The 26,566-nt window shown below is 47.7% G+C and overlaps 1 protein-coding gene across 2 annotated transcripts in view; it reads left to right on the top strand.

The window, feature by feature from the left end:
• Window positions 1-26,566, top strand: part of ptprn2 (protein tyrosine phosphatase receptor type N2) — a 1,093,281-nt gene that overhangs the window by 373,064 nt on the left and 693,651 nt on the right. For both annotated transcript variants that reach the window (XM_085987555.1, XM_085987557.1), the window contains exon 3: window positions 1,323-1,436. In XM_085987555.1, the coding sequence (XP_085843681.1) occupies window positions 1,323-1,436 (114 nt within the window). The remainder of the gene's footprint in view (window positions 1-1,322; window positions 1,437-26,566) is intronic.

The raw sequence follows: 26,566 nt of genomic DNA, 5'->3' as shown, positions 1-26,566 counted from the left end.
AAAACAGAAGTCGATAGATTTCTAACTAGTAAGGGCATCAAGGGATATGGCGATAGGGCCGGTGAATGGAGTTGAGGCAGAAGATCAGCCATGATCTCCTTGAATGGCGGAGCAGGCTTGAAGGGCCGAATGGCCTACTCCTGCTCCTATTTCTTATGTTCTTAGGTTCTTAAATTGGCTGCTGCGTTTCCTATTGTACAGTGACTACACTTCAAAAGTGCTTTATTGGCTGTAACATGCTTTGGGATGTTCTGAGGTCGTGAAATGTGCTATATAAATGCAAATCTTTTTCTTTTTCTCAGCATTCTGTGACACTGCGTTGTTGCTTCAATCTGCTCAGCCCCTCTATTATTAATATTTCACATTTTCTATATACTGCATTTATTATATTTCTCTCAATCATGCATGCAATTTGTGAGCACATATTGACATAAACATTGTAATAAACCATATGTATTGCTATTGCTGAGAACTTAGAAACTCAAGGCAGCACGGTGGCATAGTGGTTAGCACTGTTGCCTCACAGCGCCAGAGACCCGGGTTCGAATCCGGCCTCGGGCGACTGTCTGTGTGGAGTTTGCACATTCTCCCCGTGTTTGCGTGGGTTTTCCCCGGGTGCTCCGGTTTCCTCCCACAGTCCAAAGATGTGCGGGTTAGGTTGATTGGCTATGATAAATTGACCCTTAGTGTTAGGGGGATTAAATACGTGGGGTTACAGGGATAGGGTGGGATATGTGTTGGTGTAGGGGTTACGGGGATCGGGTGGGATATGTGTCGGTGCAGGCTCGATGGGCCGAAATGGCCTCTATCTGCACTGTGGGGTTTCTGTGATTCTGTGATATTGCAGCTCTGTTGTGTAGGAAGAGTATAAACAATGAGGCGCAATTTATATCCCACAGTTGGCCTCGACTGACGGCTCATGAACAATAAAGTCACAAATAAGTTGTAATTAGCTTCGTGACTAATATATTGATCATCTCCCAGTGCTCCTCATTGTATTTTCAATGACTAATTGAAATGATTAATGTTAGCTGGTATTGTTTGATTTTGAATATGTCGATACTGTTGCACAGCGATGTCACCATGAAACTTTTTCTCCCCCTCACTGTTCTCTGTTCCAATTTATAGAGGAGATTGATGCTCATCCTGGGAAAGATGCATCATCTTAAACTGAAAGATTCACCAGCTTGTATAATGGAGTGAATGTGTCCCCTACCCCCCGCCACCGCCCCCCCCCCCCCCCGCTTCTGTATGTATATTAGGCTGTAAGAGCTTTTCAGACCTTTGAGCAATTATTCAAGATTCTTCCTGTTGTTTTGCAGATGGAATATTCGGGAGGTGTCAGCTGGTCCCGGTGATAGACGTATACAAATACGAAGTTTCACCGACCAATCTTCAGCGCCTCCGGGCGATCCTGCAGGAACTGTCCCTCAGAGGTACTCATCAAACAGGACGCTTGCCTTTTTAAACAGATCTCTTTCGATAGAACACCTGCTATATTTTAGGAGCTGTACCTCATTATCACAAAGATTGCATCATGTGAAGTATAACACTATTGAGATATTTGGCAAAACTCTCATATTTCCCACATTACAACTGCGACTGCACTTCAGAAGTGCTTCATTGGCTGTAAAGCACTTTGGGACGTCCTGAGGTCGTGAAAAGCACTATAGAAATGGAAGTTCTTCCTTTACATAACATAAAACAATTACATTTGAATTGGCTTCATAGTTTGCTCAGTGTTCTAAGTGGTGTGTGCAATCAGGCTGTTCCACTGAATAATAGAGTTGATCGTCATTGAATTTAAATGCTGCTTGACAGGTAAAATTGGGCTGTTTATGAGCTGAGTAGCTGACACCTTAGTGCAAAACACACATTCCGTCAGACCCATCACAGATCTCTCCGCTCTGAAAAGCCATTAATCCTAACTTCAAACAGGTCAAGCCATCCGCATGTAAGGAATGGGTGTCCAATTGGACCTGGACAAAATCAACAAAGGTATTTCGGTAATATATTGTAGATCGCAAGCTCCTTAGACTTTCAAATGACATCAGAGCGTACTGATCAATGTGTTCCCAGCACTTTAGCAGCGCAAGGAGCGCACGTCAACCCAAGTGCCCCACCCACCCGCCCCTTCAACCACCATCTGCCCCACCTGTGACAGAGACTGTAGGTCCCGCATTGGACTCATCAGTCACCTGCGAGCTCATTTTTAATGTGGAAGCAAGTCATCCTCAGTTCCGAGGGACTGCCTAAGAAGAGGAGCTGGGCACTCCGCTATGCTGACTGTTCTCTCCAAAGCAGTAATGGGCTCCTCGTGAAAAGCAGGTAAATAAAACTCTGTACCAAAGCAAAATACTGCGGATGCTGGAAATCTGAAATAAAAACAGAAAATGCTGCAAATGCTCAGCAGGTCAGGCAGCATTGTGGAGAGAGAAACAGAGTTAAACATTTCAGGTCGATGACCCTTCGACAACAACAACTTGCATTCATATAGCATCTTAAACATAGTAAAAAGTCCCACGGCACTTCTTGAGCAGCGTTATCCAACAACATTTGACACCAAGCCACATAAGGGGATATTAGGGCAGATGATCAAAAATAGAGGTTAAAGAGGTAGGCTGGAATTTTCCCGTCGGTGCGTGTGCGGCTTTGGGGGCGGGTTGGCAGTAACAATGCCGGAACTAGCGAGCACGTCGAGAACCCGCCGTCATCATCCTGCCGCCTCGCGCATTTAACTCAGGTGGCTTTGAAGGCACGACATGGACCTGATCCGCAGAGGTGGTCGACCTCATTGAAATCATTAAATGCTTGTTTACAGATCCTTAAGAGTGATTTTAACGCTGGTTTTACTGCAAGAGCACGGGATTCGCAGAGGTCAGGTGCCTCGCCTGTGAAGGGGAGGCGGAAGCTCAGTGGTCATTGGCGAGTTCACTCATTGACAGCTGGGAAAAGCACATAAATACTGCAGCATTGCACCTCATTACTTGCCTCATGGAAAGGCTCTTGGGCACTCCATTTTGTCCACAGATTTGGATGTCAGCAGTTTGCAGGTCATTTCTGAAACCTCGGAAGTCATTCTCACCACATTGCTACTCTCTATCACAACATTGAGGGATTAGCTCTCTGATCTCCACTTTACCTGCCATCTACTACATCAGCATGGATGCCGCCTATACTGTCTCACCTTGGTCCTCAGAATCAGACCAAGATGAGCCCCACCACCAGCAGCAGCAGCCACAACAGCAGCCTTCTCCTCAATGACCTGATGCTCCACAGGAGAGGAGGGGGGGAGGTGGTGGTACCACAAGGCTGCACCGTGCTGGAAGCGATACCCGTAACACAGGGTATACAGGCAGAGGATGAGCTTCCTCAACATAACGGAGCAGCAGTGCTTCAGGAGGCTCAGGCTATCGCGCCAGGTCATTGCAGACATTTGTAGCTTGCTGGAACAACACCTGCTGCCCAGAGATCCTGGTGGACACGCCTTACCAGTGGCTGTCAAAGTCACCAGCGCCCTCAACTTCTTTGCCTCAGGCTCCTTCCAGGGATCTGCAGCAGACATTTGTGGGATCTCGCAGTCAGCCACCCACAGATGAATCACCCAGGCGACCGATGCCATGTTTCACAAGTCAGCCAATTGTGTAAACTTTGCCACTGATGAAGCCAGTGTTACTGAGCAGGCGCTGGGCTTTGCGGCTCTGGCTGGCTTCCCACAGGTGCAGGGCATCATCGACTGCACACATGTGACCATGAAGGAACCCCCACATCACCCAGGAGTGTTTGTGAACCGCAAAGGCTTCCGCTCCCTCAATGTGCAGCTCATCTGCAACCATAAAAAGATGATCACGCATGTGTGCACCAGATTCCCTGGCAGCTGTCGTGACTCTTTCGTGCCGCGCCAGTCCACCCTCCCCCAGCTCTTCGCACTGCCAAACACACTTACTGGCTGGCTGCTTGGAGACAAGGGCTATCCACTGAAGACGTGGCTCATGACACCCTTGAGGTGGCCAAGTACTGAGGCCGAGGACCGTTATAATGAGAGCCACATGTCCACCAGATGTGTCATAGAGCAAGCAATAGGCATGCTGAAGATGCGCTTCAGATGTCTTGACAGATCTGGAGGAACCCTTCAGCACACACCAGCCAGGGTCTCCAAAATCATCGTTGTCTGCTGCACGCTGCCAAACATAGTGCAGCAGCGAGGATTGGAGCTACAGGAGGAGCATGGCACACAGCACACAGCCTCTTCAGAGGAGGTGGAGGAAGACGAGGAGGAGGAACCTGAGGTGAAGATGGCACCAGCAGCGGCGCACATTGCTGCCCGGGAGGCCCAGGAGAGCCTCATCATGGCCAGATTTACTTAACTTGCTCCAATGCAGCCACATGCTGTACAAAGTTCCCCCCACCTCCCGCCCAACAACACCATAAAGACCAATCCATTCCTCTCACCCAAAGCCCCAATGCTCCAGATTAAATAATGTGTCACCATTCACTCCAAGTGACAAAGCCACTTCCTATGTTTGAGGCAAAAATGTCCAAGGCCCAAAAGTGGTGCAAAGAGAACCATTTATGTGTGTCATCAAAATAACTGAAACTCAGCGCTAACATTTTGTGATACACCCGTGTGCATACCCATGTGCATCTACTTTTGTGTCCGTTTTCTTTTCTGAGTGCTTCTACGAAGTGCAACCCCTGTGGCTTCAGCAGAGGTAGAGGCCGGCTGCTCACTTCCCTGCTGCGACTCGTCAGACACTTTTGGCAGACGTCCTCTGGGTTTTGGAGCCTCTGATGGTCCTGCCAAAGTCTGCTCCTCCTGCGACTGTGCAGGGGCAGACTCGGCCATTGGAATCCGAGGCAGCATGTGGGGCTCTGACAGTGGGGGGGTGGCAACGGGGGAGAAGTGCGAGCACTTTGAGAAGAGCCCCCTCTTCCACGTCCCCTCTCACTATCAGCCCTTTCATGGGCCACCTGCACTTCCCTGCTAGCAAGGAGCTGGAGAGCATCTTGCTGCACAGCAGCAGGGCGATGAAGGCCCAAGTCTACGTTTATATCCCTCCTCGAGATAAGGTCTATGAGCGCCTGCCATCTGTTGTCTACAGCTAGCATGTGCTCATGTGAGTGGCGCGTTTGCTGCTCCATGCAGATGGCCATCCTTTCCATGGAACAGCACACCGTCACCATCGCTTGCGAGATGGTGCTGCTCATGTTGGAGATGGATTCCTCCATTCTCTGAACATTTGCAGACATCGCGGCTGCAAAAGATGCCAGAACCTCATGCATTCATGATCAGCCTCTTTCTCGATGGCCACCGATGCTTAGTGTCTGCATGCAGCTCAGCAGAGCTGGGAGCGTCCAGCACCCTCCGGCGAGGAGCCTCCACTGCTGTCCCTGTCAACACCATCTGCTCTTGCTCACTTGTGAATTGTGAGACACCAGGTAACAACTCTACTCTATAGCGCAAAGGACCCACCGAGGTGTGCGTATCTGCGCTAGTGCTGGCTGCACTTGGGGCTGCTGATGTTACACCTGCAGAGGCTGGAGGTTCCTCTGAGGAGTCATCTTCCTCCTCTGGCTGGACAGTGGGGTGGGGGGCGGAGGGAGGTGCAGTTGATGGACCTGTGGGAGAGTAAAGAGATGAAAAAGAAGTATTCTAATAAGAATGGGTAACGTTACCATTATGCACATGGTGACATTTCACTGGCTGCTGACACCAGTCACCATATGAGTGACTGTTGTATGCCATGCGGGTTTATGAGATGTGATTTTGTCACCAGGTTGCTAGGATGTCTCCCTCTCTCCATCTCCCACCGCCAGCTCCCGAGATCTCCAGAGCCCCCTCCTCTGCTGCTGTTAGTTGTGTGAAGACTGGAGGGCCACCTCTGGTTCTCTTCCCTCTCTCTGCTGTTCTGGGCTCTTTTCTCCTGCAAGGAGGGAAAGAAGAGAAGTTTGAATGAGCGTGATGGAATGAGTGTAAGGAATGGATGGGTTCCATCTGTAGAGGGTGACTATGAGGAAGTAGGGTGCCAATGCCAAATGGCCTCCTTCTGTGGTGTTACTTGGTATGATTGCATTAGGATGAGGATGAGGGTGAGTGTGAGGGGTGATTAGTCAGATGGGGATGTGAGTATGTACATAGAGAGAGAGGAATGGGTGGACCTGGAAGGTATGTTGGTGTGAGTAATGATGTATAGGAGTAGGCTTGGGAAGGCAGAGTGATGGGGATGTGTTGACAGGCACATCGGGATGTAGGTGAATGTGGCATTGCGCTCAGCTTTCCTGACCTCATCAGATCATTGAATCTCTTCCTGCACTGGATCCAGGTCCTCCTCACGACCTCCCTGCTGCTGACCTCCTCTGCTATTTCCAGCCAGGCCCTTTTGGCCTCTTGAGGAGGCCTCTTGCGCCCATCTGCTGGGAAGAGGACCCCCCTGCATGCTCTTACTGCCTCGACCAGAATATGCAGCGAGGCATCTGTAAAGCAGAGTGCAGCCCTCTGCCTTTGGATATTCATATTTTTCACTTTGCACAATAACTCCAAACTTTCTCATGCACCTTCCACACTCCTTTGCCAACCTTCAAATGAGTTGTGTGCAAGTCTGCTTTAAATATGGGTGCTGGAAATGAGTCATCGATGATGTCATCAGACCTACACCCTATAATAGGGCTGGGAAACGTGCATGCCTGGTTTAATTAGGGCCATTACGCTAAAGTCGCTCTGAAGAGCGGGCTGATCAAGACATCGCATCCCCGACCTGCTACGTGGCCTGCACACATCCAACCCGGCTCAGGAGGGAAAATTCCAGCTGTAGGTTTTACGGAGTGTCTTAAAGGAGGAGACTGATGCAGAGAGGCAGAGAGGTTTAGTGAGGGAATTCCAGAGCTTAGGACCTAGGCAGCTGAAGGCACGGCCGCCAATGGTGGAGCGATTAAAACTGGGGATGCGCAGGAGGCCAGAATTGGAGGAGTGCAGAGATCTTGGAGGGATAGAGTCATAGAGTTTTACAGCACAGAAAGAGGCCCTTCGGCCCATCGTGTCTGCGCCGCCCATCCATCCCTGTCCAGTCTAATCCCATTTTCCAGCATTTGGTCCATAGCCTTGTATGCAATGGCATTTCAAGTGCTCATCCAAATGCTTCTTGAATGTTGTGAGGGTTCCTGCCTCTACCACCCTTTCAGGCAGTGAGTTCCAGATTCCAACCACCCTCTGGGTGAAAAAGTTCCTCCTCAAATCCCCTCTAAATCTCCTGCCCCTTACCCTGAATCTATGCCCCCTTGTTATTGACCCCCCTACTAAGGGGAAAAGTTCCTCTTTGTCTACCCTATCTATGCCCCTCATAATTTTGTACACCTCAATCAGGTCCCCCCTCAGCCTTCTTTGCTCCAAGGAAAACAACCCCAGCCTGTTTAGTCTTTCTTCATAGCTGAGGCGCTCCATCCCAGGTAACATCCTGGTGAATCTCCTCTGCACCCTCTCCAAAGCAATCACATCCTTCCTATAGCGAGGCGACCAGAACTGCACACACTACTCCAGCTGTGGCCTCACTAGCGTTTTGTACAGCTCCATCATAACCTCCCTGCTCTTATATTCTATGCCTCGGCTAATGAAGGCAAGTATCCCATATGCCTTTTTAACCACCTTATCTACCTGTTCCGCTGCCTTCAGGGATCTATGTACATGTACACCAAGGTCCCTCTGACCCTCTGTACTTCCTAGGGTCCTACCACTCATTGTGTATTCCCTTGCCTTATTTGTCCGTCCAAAATGCATCACCTCGCACTTTTCAGGGTTAAATTCCATTTGCCACTTTTCCGCCCATCTGACCAACCTGTTTATATCGTCCTGTAGCCTGAGGCTTTCCTCCTCGCAATTGACCACCCCACCAATTTTCGTGTCATCTGCGAACTTGCTGATCATACCTTTTACATTCTCATCCAAATCATTTATGTAGATCACAAACAACAAGGGACCCAGCACCGATCCCTGAGGTACCCCACTGGACACAGGCTTCCAGTCACAAAAGCAACCTTCGACCATCACCCTCTGCCTCCTGCCACTCAGCCAGTTTAGGATCCAACGCGCCAAGGCACCCTGGATCCCATGGGCTCTTACCTTCTTGACCAGTCTCCTATGCGGGACTTTGTCAAAGGCTTTACTGAAGTCCATGTAAACCACATCCACAGCATTTCCCTCATCCACCCCCCTAGTCACCCCCTCGAAAAATTCAATCAGATTTGTCAGACATGATTTACCCTTGACAAAGCCATGCTGACTATCCCCGATTAATCCTTGCCTCTCCAAGTGGAGACTAATTTTGTCCCTCAGAATTTTTTCCAATAATTTCCCCACCACAGATGTTAGGCTCACTGGCCTGTAATTCCCTGGTTTATCCCTGCTACCCTTCTTGTATAATGGTACTACATTAGCTGTTCTCCAGTCCTCTGGTACATCCCCTGTGGCCAGAGAGGTTCTGAAAATTTGTGTCAGAGCCCCTGCAATCTCCTCCTTTGCCTCCCACAGCAGCCTGGGATACATCTCGTCCGGGCCTGGGGATTTATCCACTTTTTGGCCTGCTAAAACCGCTAGCACCTCCTCCCTCTCGATGCTAATATGTTCAAGTATGTCACAGTCCCCTTGCCCGATTTCTATGTCTGCATCGTCTTTCTCCATAGTGAACACAGATGCAAAAAATTCATTTAAAACCCCGCCTACATCATCTGGCTCTACACACAGATTGCCACTTTGGTCCCTAATGGGCCCTACCCTTTCCCTGGTTATCCTCTTGCCCTTAATATACTTATAAAACATCTTAGGATTTTCCTTTATTTTGCTCGCCAGTGTTATTTCATGGCCCCTCCTCGCCCTCCTAATTTCTTTTTTAAGTATGCCCCTGCACTTTTTATACTCCTCTAGGGCTTCTTCCGTCTTTAGTCTTTTGTAACTGCCAAAAGCCCCCCTTTTATTTCTAATGCATTTTTGTATATCCCTTGTCATCCAAGGTTCCCTTTGCTTGTTGGTCCCACCCTTGACCTTTACAGGAACATGTTGGCGCTGTACTCTCTCTATTTCCCTTCTGAAAGTCTCCCACTGTTTTGATGTGGATTTTCCTATAAGTAGCTGCTCCCAGTCCACTTTGGCCAGATCCTGCCTTATCATATTAAAATCGGCCTTCCCCCAATTTAGAACCCTTATTTCCGGGCCGTCTTTGTCTTTTTCCATGACCACCTTAAATCTCACCGAATTATGGTCACTGTCGCCAAAATGCTCTCCTACTGATACTTCCACCACTTGCCCGGCTACATTCCCCAGAATTAGGTCCAGTACCGCCCCCTCTCTTGTAGGGCTTTCTACATGTTGGCTCAAAAAGCTCTCCTGGATGCACTTTAAGAATTCTGCACCCTCTAAGCCTTTCACACTCTGACTATCCCAATTTATATTGGGGAAGTTGAAATCCCCCACTATTATTACCCTATTATTTTCGCACTTCTCTGAGATTTGCCTACATATCTGTTCCTCTATCTCCCCCTGACTGTTTGGGGGCCTATAGTACACTCCCAGCAAAGTGCTTGCCCCCTTTTTGTTTTTAAGTTCTACCCATATGGCCTCATTAGAGGAACCCGCTAATATATCGTCCCTCCTTGCAGCAGTAATTGACTCTTTAATTAATATTGCAACACCCCCTCCCCTTTTACACCCCCCTCTGTCTCGCCTGAAGATTCTATACCCCGGAATATTGAGCTGCCAGTCCTGACCCTCCCTCAACCATGTCTCCGTGATAGCAACAATATCGTACTCCCATGTGTTCAACAACAACTTCAGTTCATCCACCTTATTTGCAAGACTCCTTGCATTAAAATAAATGCCTTCCAGCCCTGCCATATTCCCTTTTGCCTTCACATATTTGCTCTGCCTTGTAGGGCTACAGGAGGTTACAGAGATAGGGAGGGGCGCGGCCATGGAGGGAGTTGGAAACAAGGATGAGAATTTTGCTGCACCGGGAGCCAATGTAGGTCAGTGAGCATAGGGTGATGGGTGAACAGGACTTGGGGCGAGTTAGGACACGGGGAGCAGAGTTTTGGATGAGCTCAAGTTTATGTAGGGTGGAATATGGGAGGCCAGCGGGAGAGCGTTGGAATGGTCAAGTCTAGAGGTAACAGAGGCATGGATGAGGGTTTCAGCAGCAGATGAGCTGAGGCAGAGGTGAAGTTTGGCCATATTATGGAGGCAGACAGGGCCTTAGTTTAATGCTTCATTCAAACAACCGCACCTCCAACAACGCAGCACTCCTTTAGTACTGCACTGGAGGGTCAACTTAGATTATGTGCTCAAATCTTGGAGCAGGGCTTGAGCCCAGACCTGTGTTGAGATTCCTCAAAAAAGACAGACTTGTTAACCTTTCTGCCATTTCCTCTCTGGGGCTCAGGAGAGGTGTGTGTGTGTGTGTGGTGGGGGGGTGGGAGAGGGGTGTGTGGGGGGTGAGAGGGGTGTGTGGGGGTGGGGGGGGGTGAGAGGTGTGTGTGGGGGTGGGGGGGTGGGAGAGGTGTGTGTGTGTGAGGGTGGGGGTGGGGTGGGGGCGGGTGTGTGTGTGTGTGCTGGTGGGGGTGGGGGGGTGGGTGGGGTGTGTGCGTGTGTGTGTGTGTGTGCTGGTGGGGGTGGGTGGGGTGTGTGTGTGCGTGTGTGTGTGTGTGTGAGGATGGGGTGGGGGTGGGGGGTTGAGCTCAGACCAGCACTGACCCACAGTATTGCTGTGGATCCAGGAATAGCACTCCTGCACCCACTGGCTCCACATTAGCATAGGCCAAAAACAATTTTACTTACCTTTTCTCGGCGGCCTTTAAGGACCACTGGTCAGGCCACTGTAGACCTCGAAAAACGGAGTGCAGCACACACACACAGCACATGCGCCTAGTTTATGTTGAATTTGCCAGCGGGGTCCTAAAACAGGCATTAGGCCCCTGAGTAGCATATTCCAGAGGCCGAACACCTGCCTCAGGTGGGCACGCTGTACACTTAATAGTTTCTGGATTCTGATTTGACAGTCGGCCCACTTCTGGGGGAGATCGGGTGCGGAATGCTGCCACCTGAAACCCATTCCCCACCAATGCTCATTTCTCACTCCAGGTGTGGCGTGGCTCAATTTCTCGTCGGTGTGCCGGAAATGAGGAACGCTCCACTTCCCAGTACTGACATCCCTCACCTTGATGAAGACTAAAAAAAAAAAAAAATGTTTAAGTGTTTCCTCGACAGCTTTTGGCATGGACTGAAAATCCGAAGACCAACCTTAATGTGTATACGGCAGTGATTTTGTTGCCTCTTCACTGTGGCTGTGAGATGGTCTACAGCTGCCTTGACAGCTTCCATCTTCACACCGCATGGATATCATAAAGCAAGACAAGAGTCCAAACATTGATATCCAAACGCTTATACCAAACATCCGGGGGAAGGCCCTGAGAATCATTAAAGACGCGAGCCACCCCAGCCACAACCTCTTCGCCCTGCTCCCGTCCGGTAAGAGATACCGAAGCATATGGTCTCGTACCAGCAGGTTTCGAAACAGCTTCTACCCCCAGGCCATAAGACTCATGAATGTATAATTTATTATTATTTATTACTGTTGTTTTATTATTACTGTATTTCTATTAGTATTTTATCATTGTTATGCCATATTTATTCCAATGTTGGGAGGACTCGTAAAAATCAACATTTCATTGTGCAGTACACACGTCTGCTGCGTATATGACAAATAAAATTGAATTGAATTGAACATTTGAGGTCCTGGATCGAGCTGACGTGGCAAGAAATTGAGGCCATTCTGATCAAACCTCATCTTGAGATGGTCTGGGCACTAGTGCCTTCTCCTGCTGGCGGAAAGAGGGCAAATGTTCCCGTGGAGGACAGTTCGAAGGTTATAAAGACACGTTATAAAGAACTGAGCGGTAAATGTGGAATTCTGGGAGCAGCTTGCTATTTACAGTCGGGTGATGTGGAATGCTGTTCAGTTGGGCAGGTGCGTTCTGAGACTGCATGGTGCACAGCAAGTAAGATTTTTAAAAAAAGAGAAAGACAACTTGGCAACCAAGAAACAAACAATCAACTTTAAATTCGCCTGTACTAAATCTGGTCACAAGTGCCTCTCTGGAATTGAACTAACGAGCCATAACAGAGCTCATGAGAGGAGAGACAGCACCCCAATGCCCAATGCTATGACTTAATCAGGGTGCCGATGTGGTTCATAGAAACATAGAACAATAGGAGCAGGAGTAGGCCATTCGGCCCTTCGAGCCAGCTCCACCATTCAATATGATCGTGGCTGATCATCTATCTCAATACCATATTCCCGCTCTCTCCCCATACCCCTTGATGCCTTTTGTGTCTAGAAATCTATCCCTCTCCTTAAATATGTTCAGTGACTTGGCCTCCACAGCCTTCTGTGATAGAGAATTCCACAGATTCACCACCCTCTGAGTGAAGAAATTTCTCCTCATCTCAGTCCTAAATGTCCTACCCCGTATCCTGAGACTAGTTCTAGACCCCCCAGCCAGGGGAAACATCCTCCCTGCATCCAGTCTGTCTAGCCCTGTCAGAATTTTATACGTTTCAATGAGATCCCCTCTCATTCTTCTAAACTCTAGTGAATACAGGCCTAGTCGACCCAATCTCTCCTCATACGACAGTCCTGCCATCCCAGGAATCTGTCTGGTGAACCTTCACTGCACTGCCTCTATGGCAAGTATATCCTTCCTTAGGTAAGGAGACCAAAACTGCACACAGTACTCCAGGTGTGGTCTCACCAAGGACAACGACCAATAATATTAGTTCGCGCGATGGAGCAAGTTGCTTCCGAGGTTTAGCAATCTATTTTGAATCAAAAGAAATTAAAACCAGTATTGAAATCTGTATTGGAGTTCTCTTAAACAAAAACACCAAATGTCAGTAAAATACATTAATAAGAGAGGAAAGAAATTCTATCCTGAAAATGGAATATTTTACAAGATCACACTTTGGAGCTGTACACTGTATAAACTGATTGTAATCCCTGCAATACTGATGTGGACCCTGCAAAAGCCCAGCTTCATTATTATTTAATGCAGCTCTATAAATATCTATTCTTGCCTGCAGCAGGCTAGTGTAGCTCAATATGTGGCTGATTTAAGTAGAATGTGAATACAGACTAGCGAGGGGGGGGTCAAATAGATCTGCGTTTTGTGTGACCTTTTCTGTCGTTTTATTTCCCTCTCTGGCACTGATTGCTACTCTCCCAAATTGATCTCACAGGTCCTTGTGGGAAAGGACAGAAGGAAGAGACTACTTAAACATCAAGGCAGTCTGGTTCATCCTTAGATTAAAACAAGAGAGAGCAGTCCCATGTTATAAAGAGACATATTTATGTAGTTGAGCAATATTTTCAATGACATGAGAAAAAGTGAGAGACAGTACCATGGCAGTGTTTTTTTAAATATTCATTTATGGGATGTGGGCGTCGCTGGCTAGGCCAGCATTTATTGCCCATCCCTAATTGCCCTTGAGAAGGTGGTGTTGAGCCGCCTTCTTGAACCGCTGCAGTCTGTGTGGTGAAGGTACTCCCACAGTGCTGTTAGGGAGGGAGTTCCAGGATTTTGACCCAGCGACGATGAACGATCGGCGATATACTTCTAAGTCAGGATGGTGTGTGACTTGGAGGGGAGTTTGGAGGTGGTGGTGTTCCCATGCACCTGTTGCCCTTGTCCTTCTAGGTGGAAGAGGTCGCAGGTTTGGGAGGTGCTGCCGAAGAAGCCTTGACGAGTTGCTGCAGTGCATCTTGTAGATGGTACACACTGCAGCCACGGTACGCCGGTGGTGGAGGGAATGAATGTTTAAGGTGGTGGATGGAGTGCCAATCAAGCGGGACTGCTTTGTCCTGGATGGTGTCGAGCTTCTTGAGTGTTGCTGGAGCTGCACTCATCCAGGCAAGTGGAGAGTATTCCATCACACTCCTTACTTGTGCCTTGTAGATGGTGGAAAGACTTTGGGGAGTCAGGAGGTGAGACACTCGCTGCAGAATACCCAGCCCCTGGCCTGCTCTTGTTGCCACAGTATTTATGTGGCTGGCCCTGTTAAGTTTCTGATCAATGGTGACCCCCCCAGAATGTTGATGGTGGGGGATTCGGCGATGGTAATGCTGTTGAATGTCAAGTGCGGTGGTTAGACTCTCGCTTGTTGGAGATAGTCATTGCCTGGCACTTGTGTGGCGCGAATGTTACCTGCCACTTATCAGCCCAAGCCTGAATGTCGTGTGTTGCTATGATGATGTTGGTTTGCTTTTGTGCAGAATGTACTAACATGCTGAAAGGCAAATACAGCCTTTGAACCGGGACTAGACTAAAGAGCTGATCATCATTGAACTATGTTCAGTCAATGCAACCGGGTATACCAGGATAATACAGTAGACCTAAAATTGCGGAGCAAGCCTTTTGGGGGCAGATATGGGTGGGGCAGAATGCTCCCTGACACTGCCCCAAATCCTGGCCTCGTACAGTTGGCGGGCATGCACGCCATTAACGATGCAACTGCGACACCCGCCTCAGGATGGAATACAGAGCACGTGGTCTTGCTGCAACGTAGGCTGGCCAGCTGAAGATTTTTAAAAAAAGTCAAATTCCAGCCTGGTTTTGAATTTGCTGCCTTCCCCACTACACTTGATCACTCTGCTGCCACTTAACATTTACTCCCACCCCACACACTCCCTTAGCAACGCCACACACATAGGCTAGAGTGCAAATATTTATGATATGCCCGCCCACATTTGGGCAGGTGTTGGATAACCCCTATCGACCAGCCCAAGGGAACGTTTGACAGGTGGAGGACCTTGCGTAACTAGTTCCCATTTCAAGTTCCACCTTCACCCACCCCGATTACAGTATTTTTATGCCAATTTCACTGAGAAAATGCAGGGGCCTATATTTTCAGTCAAGAAACAGATGCAATATTACTGAGGTATTTATCCTATCAGGCAAGGAAGTTGCAGACAACCATGCTGGTCAGCTGAGTATCAGTTGCGGTGAGGATGGAGCCAGAATGTTGGGTGCCAACAGCTGGTGAAGGGCTGCCATTTTTCTTTTACTGGCAACTGTTATGGCCTTTAAGTAACCTTCGGTAGGCCTGAACAAAGGAAGCTGAAAAATCCTGCAGCACTAAAGAAGAGCGGCTCATTTTTAGGAACAGTGCCGCACAACAGTAATATTCCCCCATAGGCCTCCCAACAGCATCTGTTCCAGACTCTTGTGAGGCCATGTAAGTGCTAGGGAATGACCATCTCCAACAAGAGAGAGCCTAACCACCTCCTGACTGACTCCCCAAAGCCTCTCCACCAGCTATAAGGCACAAGTCAGGAGTGCAATGGAATACTCTCCACTTGCCTGGAAGGGTGCATCTGCAATAACACTCAAGAAGGTCGGACAAACCATACCGCTTGATCAGCATATCGTGGCACAGCAACAATTTACCAAGGCTTCTTCGGCAGCATCTCCCAAGCCTGTGACCTTCACCACCTAGAAAGACAAAGGCAGCAGGCACATAGGAACACCGTCGCCTCCAAGTTCCCCGCCAATTCACACACTAGCCTGACTTGGACATGTATCGCCATTCCTTCATCGTCACTGGGTCAACACCCTGGAACTCCCTCCCTAACAGCACTGTGGGAGTACCTTCACCACACGGACTGCAGCAGTTCAAGAAGGCGGCTCACCACCACTTTCTCGAGGGCAATTAGGGATGGGCAATAAATGCCAGCCTTGCCAGCTGTGCCCACACCCTGAGAATGAATAGAGTCATAGAGTTATACAGCACAGAAAGAGGCCCTTCGGCCCATCGTGTCCGTGCCGGCCATCAAGCCCTGTCTATTCTAATCCCATTTTCCAGCACTTGGCCCGTAGCCTTGTATGCTATGGTGTTTCAAGTGCTCATCTAAATGCTTCTTGAATGTTGTGAGGGTCCCTGCCTCTACCACCCTTTCAGACAGTGAGTTCCAGATTCCAACCACCCTCTGGGTGAAAAAGTTTTTCCTCAAATCCCCTCTAAACCTCCTGCCCTTTTCCTTGAAACTATGCCCCCGTAATAACAATTTAAAAAAAATCAGACTTGTGTACATTTGGCACATGGGCACATGGTAGCCCCCAGACATCTCACCTGATAATATGGAGAGTTAGCTCCCCATGTGTTTTGGTACAATGGAAGCTGGCCATCATATTATCAGCGCTATGGGCCAGTCATTTTTAATGGACCAGATGGCGAACAAGGCAGTATTTTTGCTGACTGTCATCTTTATTGGTGTGATCATAATACAGGTGTTAGCAGAGCTACTCTGTATACAAAATGAAAGATTTATAATCATGTTCATTCAACGTTCTTTGGACAGAAGCCCTGCTTAAGAAAAGGGGATGGGTTTATGCTATTCACCATCTGCTGATTATTCTGTCCTCACTATCTTGTCAGATAACTTCTGCAGAATGTGATTATCTATCCCGTGGTGCACCAGTCACTAATGCCACCATGAGGGGTAGCTGTGAAACAGAAAAACATCTCAGCACTGCGTACAGTGTGCTCCTTTATGTTGCAAATGCCCTTGGTCTGCTGGCTCACGCTTTCAGCGGGAAGCCATACCTGCTGCCTTACCTTTCCATGGTCTACTCCTGCTCCTATCTTCTATGTTTCTATAGCAGGGACAGGGTACTGAATTTGGATGATCAGCCATGATCTCATTAAATGGCGGAACAGGCTCGAGGGGCCGAATGGCCTACTCCTGCTCCTATCTTCAATGTTCACCCGAAAGCACGCAGCAAAGCAGCAGTTGCCATATCTGACCACGACCTCGTCTGCACCCAAGCGGCTTTTCACTACTATCTTACATCGAGTCTACAACACAGAAACAGGCCATTCAGCCCAACTGGTCCATGCCGGCGTTTATGCTCCACACGAGCCTCCTCACACCCCGTCTTCATCTAATTCTATCAGCATAACCTTCTATTCCTTTCTCATGTGCTTATCTATCTTCCCCTTAAATGTACCTATGCTATTTGCCTCAGTCACTCCTTGTGGTAGCGAGTTCCACATTCTAACCACTCTTTGGGTAAAGAAGTTGCTCCTGAATTCCCTACTGGATTTATTAGTGACTTGTAAAGAAGGGTCAAGCACGGGTTTGGCTGCATGACGCGGTAATTGGAACTGTTTCAATTACCAGACTGACAGCCAATCTATTAGTCAAAAGATCTAGGCTTCATCTGGGCTTGGAACAAGCAGCTCACAGCGAATGCTGCAGAATACCACATCCTATCCATGCAGTTACACACTGGCATTGATTCACAATCCAGGTTTAAAATGGCACTGTCTTCACCAAATAGTATTTTTTTAATTGAATTTTCAGTAGTATATATGTTATGACTCTAATGTGTATTTTGATTACATGCTGCTTGAAAAAACGGTATATTCATGCATTAAGATATCTTGGTATGGCTGTGAGTGTGCTGGAAGCAATTGTTTCATATGAACTAAATGGTACAATTTTAAAGAGGCTGCAGGAACAGAGAGGTTTGGGGGTTTGCATACATAAATATTTGAAGGTGGCAGGCCAAGTTGATAAGGCTGTTAAAAAAGCATTAGAGAGACTTGGCTTTATAAATAACGGTATTTATGCTAAACCCTCATAAATCCTCAGTTGGAGTATTGCATCTAATTCTGGGCACCACACTTTAGGAAGGATGTTAAGTTTTTCTTTCATTCAGCCAATTTGGAGATTGCACGCTTAAAAGTGATTTTGCATTTTTTCATAGCAATTGCTGCTGATGTCGTTGGCTTTAGCCTCAGTTTTTTGCCGCAGTATTTTCCATTTCTGATTTTCTAGGAGCTGCAGCTTAAGATGCAGTAACCAAAATTCTCAAGATGGGAATTGTTTCTTGGGGTTTGGTAAGTCTTTTTCCATCTGCCTGTCTCAGAAGCGAAAAGGGGGACCTGACATATTTAAGTAGATGTGTCATTCGATCAAGACACAGCTAATGACATTTATCTGAGGAGATCTGTCTCTGTTGGCCATTCATCACCAGGGAGGCAGTCAGGGAGTTACGCTCTTTCTTCAATGCAGACCTGCCTCAAGCTGGATCATTGGACAAGAGTGACAGTTCTGCCAGCAGCTGCGAAGATAACCATAGCATTGAACTTTCGTGCAATTGGATCATTCCAAGCCAGCTGTGGGATATGTGCTTTCAATCTGCAGTGCACTGATGCATAAAGCAGGTGCACTGATGCTTTGTTTGCTAGCGTGAAGTCTTTCATCAGTTTACCCATGGAAGGCCACCTACTTTTTACATGTAAATTTTCCCATTATAGATGGCACACTTGTAGCCATCTGGGTCCCTAACATTAACCCCACAGAATTTATGAGCAGAAAGAGGTTCTATTCCACTTCTGTGCACGTGGTCTGTGACCATATGCACAGTATTATGCACATGAATGTCTGCTACTTCAGTAGAAGTCCGGATGCCTTCAGAGCTTTACCATCATGCACTGTTTGAGAGTCTCAGGGGCTGAAATTCCTCTTGTTTGAGCCTCCGGTGGGAAGCGCTAACGGGCCACAAATGGCTTTTCGCATCCCCCCCCCCGAGGCGATAACCGCGCCTCCCACAAAATTCCGCGGGAGGTTAGCGGCGGCGCCAACGGGTATCGCCCCGATCTTCTGCGCCCGGAGATCATGACGTTATCTCCAGGGGCAGCGCCCCAGCAACGCCTCGGGAGAAAAATTCCCCTTCGCACCACGCAGCTGCGCCGGGCGATGTTACTGACTGCTGCATGGGTCACGAACAGTGAGGCCGGCCGCTCGCAGGACGCCATTTAAAGGGGCGACGGCTGACCGACGTGAAAAAAATCGACGATTTAAAAAAAAAAAGATTATTTCTGAGCACCAGACGCGGGCCGAGTGCCGCGATCGGTCAGCCCGGCACTCAGCTTGCGGGCTGATTGCACAGCACTCCCGCTCCCTGGTGCTCCAACAGATGCCCCAAAAAAGTGCAGAGCTCGTGGCGGGGAGCCCTTCCCTTTAATTGAGGGAAGAGCTCCTGCAAAGCGGCAACGCCACAGGGGGCCACACATAGCGTCATCCGGTGCGCAGCGCCCCGTTACCGCCCCGGATCCTAAATTCGCTTCCGCCCCCTGCAGCTTCGCCGGGCCTCAGCAACAGCAGCTGCAGGAGGCGTCATGACCTCGGCCGGCCGCTTGGGGAGCGGTAATTAAAGGGATTGGTGGTCAGGTAGGCCAAAAATTTTTGCTCACCACCTTGTGCTGTTTTTTAAAAAAAAATTTCATTGCTGTGATTGATGAGCCCTGCATTCTCGTAGAGTGCTTGGGACTGCTCATCGCGGACGCCGTCGCCGACCCATCCCCAACCTTACCTTTAACTGCTGTGAGCATTGGCCCTTCCCTTTAAAGGAGGGAGGGAGCCTGCGAATCCGGCAGCGCTGCACAGAACGTTGCTTAGCGCTCTGCCGATACCGCTCCCTCTCACCCCCTTTAGCACTCTAAGGGAAGTGGTAGCACTTGATTTAGCGCTCCGCTTCCCTCTTGGAGCACTATAACTGAATTTCGCGGCAGCCTCTCATCATTAGCGCCGGGCGATAATTTTTCCATTTCCGAAGTTTTAGCACCCCAATCGGGGCTATAATAAATGTCTCCCCCTATGTAACTATTTAACCTGTCTATGTACAATTGGTTGGGGAGATCTTTGTCATTATTGAATGCCCACGATGTCTGTGCCAAGTTCATGTCAGAAATAATTTTGCTCCTAGCCATCTGCGCAAAGGATACTGTGATTTTAGTTGTACTTCAATTGCGTGTATAGCCCCCTCAGTGGATAGTCTTCTGTGGAGTTCGTGCAAGCCTTGAAGCCTGCTGAATCAATGGCTGAGCACTGCAGTAGTTTAAACTTAATTGACTTCTGGCAGGCACGTAACCTGAGAGGAAAGGCATTCTGATTATACTTCAATGCCCATCTGTCTGTTGGTCTATTGTGTGATCCAATAACAAGCATGGACAGCATCTGTCTCACTTCATTTTTTTCAATTTTGTTCTGTTTTCTCCTGTGTGGCTGAGGGAGGTGAACAGATAAATTGTTCCTCGCCCCCTGCTCGTGTTGCTCTTGAATCAGCTGCTAAAATACGCACAGGAGCAGCACTGAGTGACTCGTCTTTGATTTTACCCTTCCTCCATGTGGGGAACCTGCTTATAATTTTCCCCTTCATGTTTCACCCTTATGGCTGACCGGGATCAAGAACCCAGTGTGAGTGGAACCAAAGTTTTCAAGTTCCATTCTACCATCTGGACGTTGCAACAATGCAACATGAATAAGATCCTTTATCCGTAGAAATAGACTCATCTGTCCACACAAGTATCATTGTTTCCTTTGATAGTAAGGCCATACAACCACAATTCCAATATTGCATCAGTTTACACTGGCAGGAGGGTCGGTATCCAGAGGGTACAGATCTTCAACACACTGCCTGAAAGGTTGGTGGCAGCAGATTCAGTAGTAGCTTTCTAAAGGGAATTGGATATATACTTGAAAAGGATAACATTTGCAGAGCTATGGGGAAAGAGCGGTGGAGTGAGACGAATTGGTAGCTCATTCAAAGAGCTGGCTCAGGAACGAATGGCCTCCTTCTGTTCTGTATGATTCCATGATTGCCTCTTAATACTGCAGTGCTCTATGACACACAGATACTTGCTTCCGTCTCATTTGCCATCTTTTCGTACGTAGCAGTTGCCAACATTTTGGTTGCCCAGTCTGTGTGTCAGCATTTGCTTGACACAAATCAGTACAACTGGGCCCCCACGTCTAGCACCCCTGCACGGTCCTGCTTCTCCTGAGTCTGGTGGCCAATGCATTGGACAGTTCCTGCCCTTCCTGTGAGTGTGCTCCCAGCACTAATGGCCCAGATTGTTGCCTCTGTATACTGTGGGCAGGAACTCTTGGGAATGGGCATTCCTGCCTACAGAGGTGGCAGTCTCCACTGTTACCACGGTAACAGCAGTGGCAGCACAGCACTCCCTCAGTCAGCCTAGATTATGTGCTCAAGTCTCTGAAGTGGGATTTGAACCCCCCAGCCTTCTGATTCAGAGGTGAGAGTGCTACCCACCGAGCCAAAACTGACACCTGCCGGCAACTACCTTACTCTCGTCAAGGTTTTGGGGCCTTCAGAAGGTCTCAATCGGACTCGTGCCTGGACTCAAGTGGTGCAAGTTCCACTGAAGCCTTTCAAGTGCATAAAGGGAGAAATTTCCCGTGGAATTTCAGGAACCTTCATGACTACCCTGCAGCGGGTAGTCAAAACTGCCCAACGCATTACCGGCACCCGGCTACCGACCATAGAGCACATATACCAGAAACGCTGTCTACGGAGGTCACGGTCCATCATCAAAGACCCTACCCACCCCAGCCACAGTCTGTTCGCCCTCCTGCCATCTGGGAGACGCTACAGATGCATTCGCACCCGTACGACCAGATTTAGGAACAGCTTCTTTCCCAGGGCTGTCATCCTACTGAACTCCACAAATAAACTCTAAAGCCTGCACATCTGCCAATGCACTTTATTATGGTTATGTTTATGTTAATGTATTAGAAGCCAAATGTATGTTGAATGTTTAAATGTCTTAATCTAAATGTACACTCTCGGGAGCCGCAAGCCTACATTTCGTTGTACTGCACTTGTGCACTAACAATGACAATAAAAGTTGATTTGATTTGATTTGATCCACCTCACTTGAAGTGGGGGATGGGCATAAGATCCACTCATGCTCCTCCCTCCCCACATCAGAATTTAAAAGTCCAGTCTAAATGTGGCGGAAACCCAACTCTACCACTCGACCTCGTTATTCTGGAATTGATACGGTTGATAGTGAATCCATTAGAATGCATCCATCCTCTCAAAGTTCCAAAGAGTAAATTCATTTCCAGCATGCAAATTAGAACAGAAGGGTAAAGTAACCTCCTGTTTACCCACGTAACACACAGAGTGGAGTTTCTTTTAAATCATTTATATTACTTTGAATAGTATTATGACTCATATCTTGAATCAGAATGTACATTAGTGCAAGAGCCAGGGTATGATGATGATGTGTTAGAATGCTGGGCTACCTTTACCTCCGGCAAGGGATCAAAAAAATGAGGAGGAAGTCACGTCAATGAAGAGTGTACACAGCGTAATGTGATGAGCGGGCTGTTCTCATTCTGTGCTTATATTTTATGAACTGTGTTAGGATTTTCCACTTCACACCTTGCTGTAGATCACTAGATGCAATGGCTTTCCTTATGATGCTTTACTGCTCTGTGATGAGTGAAGTGCATAATGAGGATACCTCCCCATAATGGCACTTATGAGTCGGTCTGAAATACGTTGCCTCAACAATGAGGCCGAGCCACATCTCTTCCTCTTGAGTGCAGAGTACAGGCTGCAGTTCCAAAAAAAACCAGTGTTGCTGGGAAAAACCACATTAAATATTACAATACACTTAATTTATCTTCTGATTTTTTTTTTTCTTCCTTTACCTCTTCTCTCCCTAAAATGCCAGGGTTGATTTCGGTGCCCGTTGCACCACCTTCTGCACCCGTTTTGGGTGCAGATGAGGAATAACAAATAAGGTGGAAATCAGTTCTGCTTGATTTCAGCCTAGATTCGGCCTGGCACAAATTTTCAGTCAGGCCTGGGGCAGGCAGCAGACGCTTCCATCCGAACTAGGCAGTTGAGGGTAGGTGGAAGAATCACTACTGATACACTGGCATAATGTAACAATCCTCCTGTATATTCCATTAAAACATTGTACATACGTCAACAGAGAGACAGATGGATATATGTGATATTGCTGTCTGACAATTCCTAAAGGGGGCACTGTTTTAGTTTTATTAATGAATGAAGTAAGTTCTTCCTGCATAGTTTGACATATGGTAGCCATATTTTAAACAATTTGCATGTTTAACATTTACATATCCTGTAAACAGAATGTTATGTCTAATAATGGGCAGATGCTTCCCAACAGTCAGCCTACTTCGGTTTTTAAAAAAAAATTCGCTGTACGCAGATAGGAAAGTGGTTCTTGAGTTATCTGACATTCACTGATATCCAGTAAGCTCCTACAAATCGCCTGTGCACTTGCCTTTCATTCGATTTTAAATGAGGTTAATATAATGGGACAGCTCTTGCAGGAAACGCAATGGCGTGATAATGACGCGCGCCGTTATTAATGTGCAAATTGGCCAGCAAGTTCAGGGGATTAAGAGGTGCGCCGAGAGTTGCGACTCTCCCGAACTTGCTGGTCGATTTACGCCGCTCCGCCCTTTGCTTCCCAAAAAGCGGCATCTCGCCCTCAGCCACCCCGTTATTTTTAAGTATTTGCTGGATTTGCGCATTAATTGCCCATTAAAGTCGCCACAGAAAAATAAGTCTGGTAATTAACATGTACCTTTTTTAACAACGTGATAATTGTTAATACAGTGCCAATCAACTTACTGGCACAGAAATTGAACAATTTAAACTGTGGAGTCTCATTCCTTCAGATGGTAAATTGATCTTAAGAGATTTTCAAAATGTCAAATTTTAAATTTTTTAATGTTTTTCTTCCTTTTCCTTTCTATCTCGTTTTTCTCTCTCAATCCAATCTTTCTTTCCTTCTTTTTATTTTTCTTTCTGCACTTTCAATTCTGGCCTCTTGCACAGCCCCAGTTTTAATCGCTCCACTATTGGTGGCCGTGCCTTCAGCTGCCCAGGCCCGAAGCTCTGGAATTCCCTCCATAAACCTCTCCGCATCTCTACCTCTCTTTTCTCCTTTAAGGCGCTCCTTAAAACTTACCTCTTTGAACAAGCATCTGCCCTAATATCTCCTTATGTGACTCGGATTTTGTTTGATAACTGCTCCTGTGAAGCGCCTTGGGACGTTGTATTACGTTAAAGGCGCTATATAAATGCAAGTTGTTGTTGATTTGATTTTAATTCACCCTCCTACTCAGTCTGTTTTTTTCTTAATCCCTTAATTCACATTGGTTAAGGAGATAGACTGTTGGTCCCACCATTCACTGTGGTCCCACTGATGCCCTGTTACATAGAAACATAGAAGATAGGAGCAGGAGTAGGCCATTTGGCCCCTGGAGCCTGCTCCGCCATTCAATGCAATCATGGCTGATCACCCAAATTCAGTACCCTGTCCCTGCCTTCTCCCCATATCCCTTGATCCCCTTAGCCTTAAGAAATATATCTAACTCCTTCTTGAATATATTTAATGAATTGGCCTCAACTGTCTTCTGTGGTAGAGAATTCCACAGGTTCACCACTCTCTGGGTGAAGAAATTCCTCCTCATCTCTGTCCTAAATGGCTTACCCCTTATCCTTAGACTGTGACCCCTGGTTCTGGACTCCCCCGCCATCAGGAACATCCTTCCTGCATCTAGTCTGTCTAGTCGTGTTAGAATTTTATAAGTTTCAATGAGATCCCCTCTCATTCTTCTAAACTTTAGCGAATATAAGCCGAATCGACCCAATCTCTCTTCATACGTCATTCCTGCCATCCCAGGTATCAGTCTGGTGAATCTTCGTTGCACTCCCTCCATGGCAAGAACATCCTTCCTCAGATAAAGCGACCAAAACTGCACACAATACTCAAGGTGTGGTCTTACCAAGGCCCTGTACAACTGCAGCAAGACATCCTTGTTCCTGTACTCAAACCCTCTCGCTACGAAGGCCAACATACCATTTGCCCTCACTGTGCTGTTGGTCCCACCATTCACTGTGGTCCCACTGATGCCCTGTTGCCCTCGCCGCGCTCTTGTCAGCTCGCACCTCCAGCAAGTTAGGGTGCAAAAAAAAACTTTGAGCTGAAGGGTGCGGGAACAAGTCTGGACACTGCTTGACGTCAGCTGCAGGTATCTGTGATGTGCCCATTTTGCACAGTAGCCCTTTGCACCAAATTCAGATAGCAAAATCAGGGATCCCACCTCAGAGAGGATTGATCTTTCCGCGACAGCCTGGACAGCATTCTCTGATGTAGACAAATTCCAGCTCTCTAGGGTTGGTGTCACTGAGGAAGCCAAGAAAAAATACCATTCGCACTAATCCTGAAAGTGCGTCACTGGCATGCACACTATTTTGTCACGCCAAATCCTTCCCTTTCACCTTTGTGTGTAGTCATTATATTTTACTGCACATTGAATGCAAAGAGGAAGGTTGCTTGTTGATTATCAATACCTCTTCATGCCCTAGTAGGCCAGGTAAACTCTCGAGATAGTCAGAAAAATCAAATTAAACAAATAAGCCAGTAAGTTTTCAGGACCAGAGCCCTCACTGACCTGTCTTTGAGCTGACCCCATGGGTATTCCTGAAGTTGGCACCCCCTCGTCTCACGTGGCAATCTCTTGGCCAAGATCGGGCATGCTACTGGGAATGTGCCATAGCGGGTATGGGAACTCCCTTGAAGAGCTGCATGCAGCATTTAAAGGGATGCAGTCACTTCCAAGCAAATGACTGAATAGGGAGAAAAAAATTGTACCAAAAGCTGCAAAATTTTTCTTATATTTGTTCTTGGGACGTGGGCGACGCTCATAAGGCCACAGTTATTGCCCATCCCTAGCCGCCCTGAGAAAGTGGTGGCAAGCCTTCTCCTTGAACTGCTGCAGCCCATGTATTGATGGTGCTTCCACTATGGTGTTATGGAGGGAATTCCAGGATATTGACCCGGCGACCATTAAGGCATGGCGATATATGTCCAAGCCAGGATGGTGTATGACTTGGAAGAGAACTTGAAGGTGGTGACGTTCTCACATCATTGCTGCTCTTGTCCTTCTCAGTAGCAGATGTGCAAGAGCAAGAGATGCTGCCAAAGTAACCATGGTGAGTTGCTGCAGTGCATACTGTAGATCGTACATGCTGCAGCCAATATGTGCTAGTGATGCAGGGGGTGGATAATGAGTCCAGTGGCAGGGGCACTGATCATGCAAGTTGCTCTCTCTTGGATGGTGTCGAGCTTCTTCGATGTTGCTGTGGCTGCACTCACCCAGGCGAGTGGTGAGTATTTCATCACACTCCTGACGAACTTTGTAGATGGTGGAGAAGGGATCAGGAGGTGAGCCATTTGTCACAGTGTACCCACATTCAGTCCCGCTCTTGTAGCCATGCTGTTAATATGGCTGATATAGTTAAACTTTGACCTCCAAGGTGTTGTTGATTGTCCCTTCACTATCTGACGCAGGCCCAGTCTGTCAGCGATATCCTTCAGGATATGACCAGCTCGGTTAGTGGTGGTAATATCCAGCCTATCTTGGTGGACATTCAAGTGAGCCACCCAGAGTACATTCTGTGATCTTGCTTCCCTCAACACTTCCTCCAAGTGATGTTCAACAGGGAAGATAGCTGATTCATTAATTGACAAGGGGGGTGGAGGGGCGATGGTTACTTGATTATCAGCTGGAAGTTTCCTTGACCTTGTTTGACCTGAATTTGTGAGAAATCATGGGGTCCAGAGTCAGTGTTGACAACTGCTAGGGCCAGTCCCACCTGCCTGTAT

The sequence above is a fragment of the Somniosus microcephalus genome, chromosome 5 (assembly GCF_052327205.1).
Source record: "Somniosus microcephalus isolate GS21.2 chromosome 5, FLI_Smic_1.0, whole genome shotgun sequence".
NCBI lineage: Eukaryota > Metazoa > Chordata > Chondrichthyes > Squaliformes > Somniosidae > Somniosus > Somniosus microcephalus.
Note: the sequence above shows the minus strand (reverse complement) of the source record. Positions and strands in the feature narration are given on the sequence as shown.